The sequence below is a fragment of the Balaenoptera acutorostrata genome (genome assembly GCF_949987535.1).
Source record: "Balaenoptera acutorostrata chromosome 3 unlocalized genomic scaffold, mBalAcu1.1 SUPER_3_unloc_1, whole genome shotgun sequence".
NCBI lineage: Eukaryota > Metazoa > Chordata > Mammalia > Artiodactyla > Balaenopteridae > Balaenoptera > Balaenoptera acutorostrata.
The window spans coordinates 1414745-1426927 of NW_026645489.1; the positions used below are offsets into that span (position 1 = coordinate 1414745).

General features: G+C 39.4%; 1 protein-coding gene across 8 annotated transcripts in view; it reads left to right on the top strand.

Annotated features, from left to right (window-relative positions):
- Positions 1–12183, top strand: part of UNC79 (unc-79 homolog, NALCN channel complex subunit) — a 253057-nt gene that overhangs the window by 134678 nt on the left and 106196 nt on the right. For all 8 annotated transcript variants that reach the window (XM_057539170.1, XM_057539172.1, XM_057539174.1 and 5 more), the window contains exons 18-22: positions 152–373; positions 2395–2622; positions 6662–6803; positions 10506–10585; positions 10670–10818. In XM_057539170.1, coding sequence (XP_057395153.1) covers positions 152–373; positions 2395–2622; positions 6662–6803; positions 10506–10585; positions 10670–10818 — 821 coding nt within the window. The remainder of the gene's footprint in view (positions 1–151; positions 374–2394; positions 2623–6661; positions 6804–10505; positions 10586–10669; positions 10819–12183) is intronic.

Here is a 12183-nt window from a genome sequence, read left to right on the forward strand (position 1 = left end):
GATTCATAGGATTTGGAGGTACTAATGCCATTGGCTAAGGAAGGAAATCAGTGTGACAGCTGGAAATACCTTCCACAGAGTCCGCAAATATTTTGTACAGCCATTTGAGCTTCTGTGAGTTCACTTATGTGTGTTAATGTTCTTTTTCTAGGTGAGTGTTGCCTCTGATCCTGGTCGACGAGTTCAGCACAATATGCTGAGTCCATTTCAGAGTCCTTTTCAGAGTCCATTTCGGAGTCCTATGCGTAGTCCATTTCGTAGTCCTTTCAAGAATTTTGGACATCAAGGAGGAAGGACTATTGACTTTGATTGTGAAGACGATGAAATGAATCTAAATTGTTTCATCCTCATGTTTGATCTTCTCCTGAAGCAGGTAGCTGAAGCATGAACTTCCTTTAGTTCAGAGGTGAAGAATGAGGGAAGGCATCGTATAGTGATTCTTTCTATGTGTTGGGCATCTTCTCACTTACTGAAATGATGCAGCATCTCTCAAGACATTTCACAAACTTCTATGGGGGTTTCCTAAGGAGTCTGAAAAGTACTTGTATGAATAACTGCAATGATGTTGACACATGAGAATGGATATGAATTTTAGAAACACCCTAGCATCATTAGAATTGATTCTGTTGAACAAATTTGGTGAACAAACTGGGTAATACTGTTTTTGGGAAGAGCAAGGTACAACTCTATAGTGATGGGCTGATTTTAATATATTATATAAATTGATTTTTGAAGTTAATTTTAAAAGAAAAGTTTAAAAAAGGCTTTGGTCAGGAGAACATTTCTTCTTAACTTTTTATTTTGAAATAATTTCAGACTTGCAGAAAAGTTGCAAGAATAGTACAAAAAATTCCCAAGTACTTTCCCCCAAATTCTCCAGATGTCAACATTTACCACATGTATTTCTCCTCTCTCTCTCTTAATCTGTATGTGTATGTATGAATTGTAGAATTTTTTAATGAACCATTTGAAAGTAAATTGCAAACAGGATGTCCCTTTATCCTTAAATACTTCAGAGTGTATTTTCTAAAAAAATGACATACTTTACATAACCAAGTGCAGTTATCAAAATCAGGAAATTAATATTGTTATAATATTATTATCTATTATAAAACTTACAGAAATTATTCATTTTAAAAATTGATATAATAATCATACCGTATTTATAGCAAAAGTAAAAAGTTATTTTTGACTGAGGACACAATCCAGCATCACTCATTACAACGATTTGTCCTGACTCATTAGTTCTTTAATCTTTGTTTATCTTTCATATTCTTGACATTTCTGAAGAGTACAGTCCAGTTACTTTATAGAATATTTCTCAATTTGAGTTTGTCTGATGTTTCCTTATGAATCAGTTTGAGTTAAGCATTTTTGTCAGTCATACCACAGATGTGATGTTATGTTGTTTTCAGTGCATGATATCAGGGAGCACATGACATGATAATGTCCCATTACTGGTGGTAATAACTTGGTTAAGGTGATTTCTGCCAGATTTCTCTACTACAAAGCCACTATTTTCCCCTTTGTAATTAATAACTAACTTGTAGGGAGCTACTTTAAGACAGATTTCCTGTTTTTCATCAGACTTTCACCTTCTAGTTTTAGTATCCATGGATGGTTCATGCCTGAATCAATTTTTACTCTATTGGTTACCAAATGATAATTTTCTAATTCCATCATTTCTTTTAATTTATTAGCTGGCATTCTACTGAAGGAACAGGTTCCCTGCCTCTCCCATTTATATATTTATTTGTTTAATCTACTTATACCCGAATGTAGTCATGGATTCTTTTGTTCAGTGGGCTAAAATCTGTTACTATGATTATTTATTTTGAGGCTCATTTCATCCCACATTTGGCTAATGAGAGTCCCTTCAAGCTGGCTTCTGTGTTCTTTTGAAATATTCCCATCATTCTTTGAACACTTCCTTAATGTCTCACATGACAGAATGTTCCAGGCTCATTTTATATTTTCCTAGCCCCAACCCTGGAATCAGCCATTTCTCCAAGGAGTCCTGGTTCCTTTAGTGGATAATGGTATTTAGAAACCAAGATCTGGACACTAGGTGAGGAACAGCATTTTTTAAATGTGTAAAATCTCACAAATTGATGGCTTTAAAAAAGAACTCTCTTTTAAATGTCCTACATGACTTAAAAAATAATTCCTATTACTTTGTATTGTGTTTATATTCTTTTTAGAAGAGTCCATGGAAAGTAATGTATGCTCATGGTCTGTAAGCCTTATCATCTTTAAATAATTTATATTGTCATCAGTTAGTGAAAATTGTCCCCAGTTAGTGTGCCAGTGGAATATTGGACAAACAGACCAAACTCCTTCTTCTTCTTCTTCTTTTTTTTTTTTTTTTTTTGGCCTTTTTTCGGTATCTTTCAGATGGAGTTACAAGATGATGGGATCACGATGGGCTTAGAGCACAGCTTATCAAAGGACATTATTTCCATTATAAACAATGTCTTCCAAGCCCCCTGGGGGGGCTCCCACACCTGCCAGAAGGAAGAAAAAGCAATTGAGTGTAACTTATGTCAGTCTAGTATTCTCTGCTATCAACTTGCTTGTGAGCTCCTGGAGAGACTGGCTCCCAAAGAAGAAAGCCGGCTGGTGGTAAGCAGTTGAAGACATGAGATGATACTTGTCTAATGGTAATAAAGACTGCAGTAGATGGTGTAATGGAGTCTTCCTCCAGTATTATCTTATGCTCCACGCTGGGTTATATGTGAGATTGCGTTAAAAGAAAGTTTCCCTGTTCCTTCCGCTAACTCAGGCTCCTGGAAAGAGACACGAGATGGAGCTACATTACACAGAATTCTTGAGTTAGAATTCTTGAGTCATGAGTTAGGGTTGTAGTATATCCGTTCATACAATTTTCATAAATACAAAGCATGACTGGTATTCTTGAAATAACTTTTATCACAAAGTTATGTTACAAAGTTTAGATAACAATGAATACTACAAAATATAGACATCAAATATTGAGTAAGTAGATTGGATATGGACACTGAAAATTCCTTGGTCACCTCAGTGTGTAAAACCCATTGACTTGATCAACAACCAATAAAGCTTTCATTTCATTTTCTGCTTTTTAAGAAAATCGTTTAAATAGGGAACAACTAATATATGCCATGAATTGTCTACTCCATATATTAGTTATTCCCTGTTTAGCCTATTTTCCATCTAAGATACACACATCACCAAAATACCCGCATAGCATCATAGGTAGATGAACCTGTATCATTTGAGGTGGTGTTCGCCATCTTCTCTTCTTCTTCCCCTAGTGTTTGTCTAGGTAGAAAGCGACTTCTTTAAAAAAATTTTTGGGGTATGTATAGTATACATGCAGTAAAGTGTTTCTTCTGTCTTTAAATACCTTTCAGCCCACGTAACTTATTAGCCCTACCTGCCACAACATAATGTTCCTGTAGTACGGTCTTTTAACACCGTCATTGGGTATACAGTCTAAAGCAGTCACAGTAATAGATGGTTCTAAAACAGTCACAGTAATAGATGATTCGAAAACATCGTCTAGCTTAGAGCCTAATCAGGAAGATGTTTACGTAAATGAAAAACCTAAGATGCTCATGATGAGCATAGTGAGGAAGAGATGAACAAGATAGCTATGGGAGGACAGAGAGAGGATGAATCTAGGTTAGAGGTGATGGGGATCGGCAAGGTCTTCCCGGAGGACATGTCTGCTGAGCGCATATTTGAAGGAGGAGTGGAGTTAATGAAATGAAGGTGCTAGGAGAGAAGGACTGTTGAGACCCAGAAAACCCTCTGTTTAAATGATACAGAGGAAAGGGGGTGATGATACACTCAGGAAACTATGAGTAGTTCATCGTTGCTAGAGCAGCGAGGAGGATGGCAAAGGAGTAAAAGGTAGACTCAGTTTTATAGTCACATTTATTAAGGGCTCTGTCTGCCAAGCTAAGAGGTAAGGATTTTGTCTTGGCGACAATGGGGGAATCCTGAAGAATTTTAATCAGGGTGGTGATATAATTTGATGGATTTGAGAAATTCTGCCAGTGGAGGAGAGAGATTAGAGGATTTGGAGGCCAGGGACAGGCATCTAGTCAGAAGGTAATGCTGTCACTCAGGGGAGAAACAGGGGAGCCTGAACTAAAGCAGTGATGGTGGTGATGAAGAGAAGGTGTGGACCTGACGGATTTTTAGGAAAGAGAATCAACAGCACTTGGTGTTTAGTTAGCATTTAGCGATGGAAAAGTTGAGGACAAATCCATGTTTTCTGGCTTGGGAGCTGATGATGTTGCCATTTACAGAAAATTACACGTGAGTTACTGGGTGTGCGCCGAAGAAAACTGGGTGTAGGCAGCAGGAAACTTTTTGCCATATCGAATTTTATGAAACTCAGTTTATAATTTGATTTAGTGTCTTGTTCATGGGTGACCAAGGAACAGGGCCAGCCTCAGCAAAACTGCGAAGTTGGCAAAGATACTCTTCAGAACCCTCCCAGACACCGTTTTAGCACTGGTTTCTTTCTTCTTGGTGTCCTTCATGTATCCCAACAATCTTTACCTCCTTCTTGCTTTCAGCTGGCTATCAAGTAATTCTTCAAATTACTGGTTAAAGTGTTAGCTAAAGAGGATATTTTAAAATTTTATTTATTTAAAAATTTTTTTAATTTAATTTTTATTTTATATTGGAGTATAGTTGATTTACAATGCTGTGTTAGTTTCAGGTGTACAGCAAAGTGATTCAGTTATACATATACATATATCCATTCTTTTTCAGATTTTTGTCCCATATAGGTTATTACAGATCATTGGGTACAGTTCCCTGTGCTATACAGTAGGTCCTTGTTGATTATCTATTTTATATATAGTACTGTGTATATGTTAATTCCAAACTCCTAATTTATCCCTCCCCCAACCTTTCCCCTAAAAGAGGATGATTTTAAAAGAGGACATTTGAAGGTGGGAGTTGAAAGAGAGAATAAAACTGGAATAGGAGGATAACTAGAGATGGATATTTTAAACGGTAGCTATTCCTAGTACATTCTCTCTCTCTCTTTAAATCTTCTTTTTCACCCATTTTCCAGCTTGTTATATATCTATATATAGACATACAGATATAGTGTTAAGTATATTCACATTGTTGTGCAACCAATCTTTTTGTCTTGCAAAATGGAAACTCTATACCCATCAAACAATAATGCCCATTTCTCCCTCCCCTTAACCCCTGGAGACCACCATTTTACTTTCTGTTTCTATGAGTTTGACTCCTGTAGATACCTCATATAAGTGCAATAATCCAATATTTGTCCTTTTTTAACTAAAAATAGAATTACCATACGACCTAGCAATCCTACTACTGGGCATATACCCTGAGAAAACCATAATTCAAAAAGAGTCACGTACCACAATGTTCATTGCAGCTCTATTTACAATAGCCAGGACATGAAAGCAACCTAAGTGTCCATCGACAGATGAATGGATAAAGAAGATGTGGCACATATATACAATGGAATATTACTCAGCCATAAAAAGAAATGAAATTGAGTTATTTGTAGTGAGGTGGATGGACCTAGAGACTGTCATACAGAGTGAAGTAAGACAGGAAGAGAAAAACAAATACCGTATGCTAACACATATATATGGAATCTAAAAAAAAAAAGAAAAAAATGGTTCTGAAGAACCTAACGGCAGGTCAGGAATAAAGATGCAGATGTAGAGAATGGACTTGAGGACACGGGGAGGGGGAAGGGTAAGCTGGGACAAAGTGAGAGAGTGGCATGGACATATATACACTACCAAATGTAAAATCATAGCTAGTGGGAAGCAGCCGCATAGCACAGGGAGATCAGCTCGGTGCTGTGTGTCCACCTAGAGGGGTGGGATAGAGAGGGTGGGAGAGAGACACAAGAGGGAGGGGATATGGGGATATACATATGCATATAGCCGATTCACTTTGTTATACAGCAGAAACTAACACAACACTGTAAAGCAGTTATACTCCAATAAAGATGTTAAAAAAGAAAATTTGTCCTTTTTTGACTGGCTTATTTCACTTAGCATAATGTCCTCAAAGTCCATTCATGTTGCAGCATGTGTCAGAATTTCCTTCCTTTTCAAGGGTGAATAATATGCCATTGTATGCATTTTGTCTATCTGTTCATCTGTTGATGGACACCTGGGTTGCCATACCTTGCTCTCTTTAACTCACATATTATAGAAATTTCTTGCTCCTAAAAATTTGACTTCCCCCAGCAACCAGTATTTGTATCTAAATATATTGGTGTGAACCCCTTATTATTCTCTGCTAATTAAGTGCTGTGATTAAACAAAATGAGCATGGATTGGAATCACCTGGCAAGTGGGACATGCTCACAGGAATTACAGCAGAGATGAGAAAGCAGGCCTAGGAAGATTTAACAATGTTTTTGAGATTTTTTTCCATATTTATTTTAAGGGAATGAAAATATTTCAGAAAACAGCTGATCCAAATTTCCTTTAACCATTATGGCAATAAACTCAAGTCTCTGTGGAGGCACGTGCGTTTGCCCTCTGGGGCTCAGCACAGGGCCTGGGCCACAGCAGGCGCTCACCCATCTTTGTTGAACTAAGTGGAACCGTTCTTTACATCCCCAAAGGGCTGCTCATCTGGCTGCTTGTCATATTTGTTTCAGGAGCCCACAGACAGCCTTGAGGATAGCCTCCTTTCTTCCAGACCAGAGTTTATTATAGGCCCGGAAGGTGAGGAGGAGGAGAATCCAGCAACTAAGCATGAGGAGAACCCAGGCAATCGCACCGAGCCCATGGAACATGCTGGTAGGTGAACTCTGGCTGATGCGGAGAGAGGTGTGCACATCCCAGTTTGCACAGGCCTAACACTCAGAACCCGGATTTCTTAGATCACCATCGGCTTGGGCAAGCTCAGACTCGGGTTCCTCAGTACAGACTTGTGCGCATGAACCATTTCTCTCAAGATTATGAAGTGAACAGGTCCAGGATGTGCTTCTCATAGAAGAGAGGTCACTGAGCATATTTCTGGCAGCAGGAGCATGCTATCGATAAAAACCTACCCTGTCCGTGAAAGCATCACCGCTACATGTAGTGAATCACGTTCTCTGTGGAGAAGTAGCTGTGAACCAAGGCTGAAGGGCCCAAGTGGAGGGTGCCAACACTCTTGATAGCCACTCAGGGCATTTGGCCAAAGCACAGTGTTTTTGGATAGAGGTGACCAAAGTTGAGCTCGTGCAGCTTCTGAGCCCCAGGGGCATGGCTGTGACCCCGGATGGGCTCACCGTGAATAGCTGTACAAGTCGTACTCTAAGGCTAGTTGGCTCTGCTGAGAGCTGGGAAGAGAGATGACCTCTTTCTACCTTGCTTAAAGGCTCTATGTAGGCGAATTGGGACGAGCAAGATGGCAGGCAGGCCTGGAATCATCTCCAGCTCCTCAAACTCTAAAGGAGTTTCAGGTATTTAGGATGGGACTCCACGTGCCTCTGAGAAAGCCTGGTTTCTGGATCTGCACTGTGACACTCTCGAAATTTGTATCTTCTTGCTTCCACTATCCTGAATTGTTAGAATACCTGGCCCCTGGGGAGCCTACTCCCCAGAACCAAAGTTTGGGAAGCTTTCCATCATTTCTTCAGCAAACATTATTAAGTGACTGTTTTGTGGGGCTCGTTGCAAGTCATGGGGTGTCTTATCAGACCAAGGTAACTACATCATTAGTACAAAATGCTTGGTTGAAACTAACTGCTTCAGCGTGATTGTGTAAATAGTTAGTTGAGGTTGTATATGTTGCCTCACACTATTTAGAACCATTGAAACTTAGATGAGGAAACACCTGAGATAACCTACTTCATTGGTTTTCAGTGTGTACTTGGAGTTGTAAATCTCTGTGTTGTTTCCTTTTGACCTTCCTTAATTGGGGTGGCAATTGGTGAGAACATGTGGGCAAATGATAAAGACCCAGGCTCCCCACCCTGCTTCAACCAGAGTGTTCTGACTTGCGCTATTTCCTATGTTGGAGTTCTAAGTAAGATTCTCTTTCAACAAAGGATTTCATAGCAAGGAATTTGAAACCTGCTGATCTAGGTCAGCCTTCTCACTTTGCAGATGCGGAAAGTACATCCAAGATGGGTTAAGCAACTTGCCCATGGTCGTATAGCACAAGTTATTCATTCCTGGTTTATGCTTTATGCTTAACATGATTTCAAAACTGTAATAGAGCATCAGGATCATCTGAGGAGTTGCAACACAGAATGAAATGACCTCCACCTGCTCACCCCTGATTCTGGGCATATTTGGGGGTGGGGGACTGGGAATTGGAAACCCAAATATTGTACAACTAGTTAGTGGCAGGGTTGAGACTAGATCCCAGGGCCATGTTTCTATCAGGCATTGATGCCTAAGGGAAGCAACAATTTCACTTACGATCCAATAACCTGTACTCTTTAGATGTAAATATATTTTTTTTTGTAAGTTTTTTTTCTGGTCTTATGGGTTTGGTTTTTAAATTTTATTTATTTATTTATTTATTTTTGGCTGTGTTGGGTCTTCGTTTCTGTGTGAGGGCTTTCTCTAGTTGCGGTAAGTGGGGGCCACTCTTCATCGCGGTGCGCGGGCCTCTCACTATCGCGGCCTCTCGTTGCGGAGCACAGGCTCCAGACGTGCAGGCTCAGTAGTTATGGCTCACGGGCTTAGTTGCTCCGCGGCATGTGGGATCTTCCCAGACCAGGGCTCGAACCCGTGTCCCCTGCATTGGCAGGCAGATTCTCAACCACTGGGCCACCAGGGAAGCCCCTAAATATATATTTTTAAGCCTGACATAGCACACAAATCAATTAACTACCATTTTTATTTATATGTAACATTTTATCTGAACAATGGTGAAAATTAAGCAATTTGTTTTTATAAATTACTCTTTCCTTTGCTTCATTGTTGTAAACTCCACTTATTTAAACATTTGCTCTATTCATCTCCCCCAAACACTACTTCAGGCTCTGGTCACAGCTTCTGGTCTGTTTTCCTTCTTTTACCTTCCGCTGTCTTACAGGACACAGTTATCACTTGTCTCCTCAGGGAAGAGGAATTTTCTTCCAGGACCGGCCTTCCTGGCTGCTAAGCACGCTGACCCTGCTTCTGCTCTGTGGGTCTTCAGGTGTCGGTCTTGAGCTCCTCTGTCAGAGAACAGATGGGTGCTCTACTGACACGTGTCCAGCGGTTCCCTCTCTTATTCTAGAGTATTTCCTGTTTCTGCATTTTGTGGCCTGGTGCCTATTCCTTATAGCAGTCAGAGATGTCCTCCACTAAAAATGTTAAAAATTTTTTTTCATGCTAGACAAAATAGAGTTTAGTGCCGATAACAAGTATTTAAAATACATCGGAGTGGAAGATCCCCAATAAACTAGTATATACACCAAGAGGGTTTGACTCTCACTGTCTCTGATCCTAGGAATTGCCAAAACTTATAATGGTGATTTGAAAACATTTTACATTAGTTTCTATATCTGGTTAACTTGTGAATTCTTTTCTCTAGCATGCCTCATGTAAAATATACCACCACTACCCACTATAGAGGCAAAGGTCTTTTTATTTATTTATTTACTTATTTTTAATAAATTTATATATTTATTTATGGCTGTGTTGGGTCTTCGTGCTGTGTGCGGGCTTTTTCTAGTTGTGGTGAGCGGGCTTTTTCTAGTTGCGGTGAGCGGGGGCTACTCTTCGTTGCGGTGCACGGGCTTCTCATTGCGGTGGCTTCTCTTGTTGTGGAGCACGGGCTCTAGGTGCTCGGGCTTCAGTAGTTGCAGCACGCGGCCTCAGTAGTTGTGGCACGTGGGCTCAGTAGTGGTGGCTCACGGGCTCAGTCGCTCCGCGGCATGTGAGATTTTCCCGGTCCAGGGATCAAACCCGTGTCCCCTGCATCGGCAGGCGGATTCTTAACCACTGCGTCACCAGGGAAGTCCCCAAAGGTCTTTTTAGAGCTCCTCACAAGAAGATAAAACCATGAGTAGTTCTGATTTGAATATGCTCAACTGCTTTAAAAGGCTCCCTTTTTGCACATGGGAGTCCTGTGCATGTGTGAATATTGTACACTTGAGTCCTGGGGTAAATCCCTCCTTAGGTGCTAGTATAAGTTGCATATCTCTCTTTAATACCTGCTTATCTCCCTTTCAATTAGGAAGGCAAACCTCGGCAGACCCTAAGACCCCTCCAGGTATCAGCAGAAATAGCTGCCCACAGGAGCATAGGGCTGGGCTGGGGTTGCTTCAGGGAATCAAAGACATCTGAATACACAGTGGAAGGTGGAAGCTGAGGATCCTAAATCTAGAAGGTTTCCTGCACTTGCATCATGGAAAGGATATATGCTACCTTGGAGAACAAAGAAACACATTACATGAACACTTTTTAATATATTCCATTTCTGTTTTTACTCCTCTTTGTTTTATGGTCTTGATCAATTCACGAACGGTGGAGGGAAGGAGTTATGCTAACCTTTGTGTAATTATTTCTTCCCAGCAATAAAGAATGATACTGAAAGAAAGTTTTGCTACCAACAGCTTCCAGTAACGCTGAGACTAATATACACCATTTTCCAGGTATATTTTTTGAAATATTTGAATATTATATTTAGTAGCATTGCCATTTTAGATAACTCAGTAAACTTGTGGTTCTTTGCATAGGAAATGGCCAAGTTTGAAGAGCCGGACATTCTTTTTAATATGCTCAATTGCCTGAAGATCCTCTGTCTACATGGAGAGTGTTTATACAGTGCTAGAAAAGATCATCCTCAATTTTTAGCCTACATTCAGGATCACATGTTGATTGCAAGGTATGTCTTTCTAGTAGTTTTATGTTTGTTCATATTTTAGGCTTTTATCTGTGAAAATCAATTTTAGAATAAGACTTACCAACTCATTGGGTTATTTCTCTTAGCCAGCACAGGCTAATTACCTATGGGAACTACTTTTATTGCTTTTATGTAGTCTAATTTTTGAGTATGTCGATATGAAGAATAGTAATTGTCTTTGGTAGGTACTTTAGAAGTAGAAAAGGAAAATAAGGATTATTTTATGCCTTTCAGTTGTTAGATGACTTAAGAATACTGTGTACTCTAGGTGGGCTGACTTTTGTTGTTAAAGCGATCTCTACCAAATATGTACCCAGGCCATTTGGATTGCTGATGCCGTGGGATCTCTGCCTCAGCCTTTGGGCTTTGTAGCCCAGGTTTTTCCCCCAAAGTACCACCCTGACACAAAAGCCATGGTGGACAATGTAGGGATTTGGGGAAGGGACACTCTTCCATTTTTCAAACAAGACTGCCTTAGAGAACTGGGAGAGCTATATGTTACTGGCCAAATCCAGAATTTTTTGTCACTGAGATGGTTTTCTACTAGTGCTGTATATATATATATATATATATATATATATATATATATATATATATATATATATATATATGTTTTGCCTCCTTCAACTAAACTGCAAGCTCCATGAGGGCAATTTTTTGGACATTCTTCTTATATAAGACCTACTGTTGTGCTCTGGAAGCATCATCATCCTTCATCACACAATGATAACAGTAGCTCAAGCTTTTTGAGTACCTACTATGTGTTAAGTACTATGTATCATTTCATTTAATACAACCAGCATTGGGAGGAAACAAAAGTTCAGAGAAGTTAAGAAATTTACACTTGGTTACACAGCTAACTAATGGCAGGGTTGGGATTAGATCTATATTTGTCTGATTTCTATTATTAAGATGAAGCACACAGTGTTTGAAAGTTACTCCTTTTCATTCCATAGCTTTAGTACGTCTTCTCAAAACCAAGGCTCTCTAGTGACATGTACCGCAATATGTTCTCTGTAAAACGGAGATAATGTGTCACTTCTCCTTTCTCTTAGTGCTGCATTATAAGTTTTTAAAGTCGAACATAGTTTTGATTCTGATATTAACTCTGGAGCCAAATAGAAAACAAAACAAAATTAAACAAAACAAAAAGAAACAAAAGGCATACTTTAAATAATTGAATAAAATGTTTGAAAACATTATTACTAGAAATATATATTCAGCATTATTCTGCCATGCAATGATAGGGACTTAGCTTAAACTTGCTAAGGTATGTTTTTGACCAGTAGTGGTCTGGTTTTAAGAATGGCAAGTACTCATAAGATGTTACCAGGGATACCTCTCTCT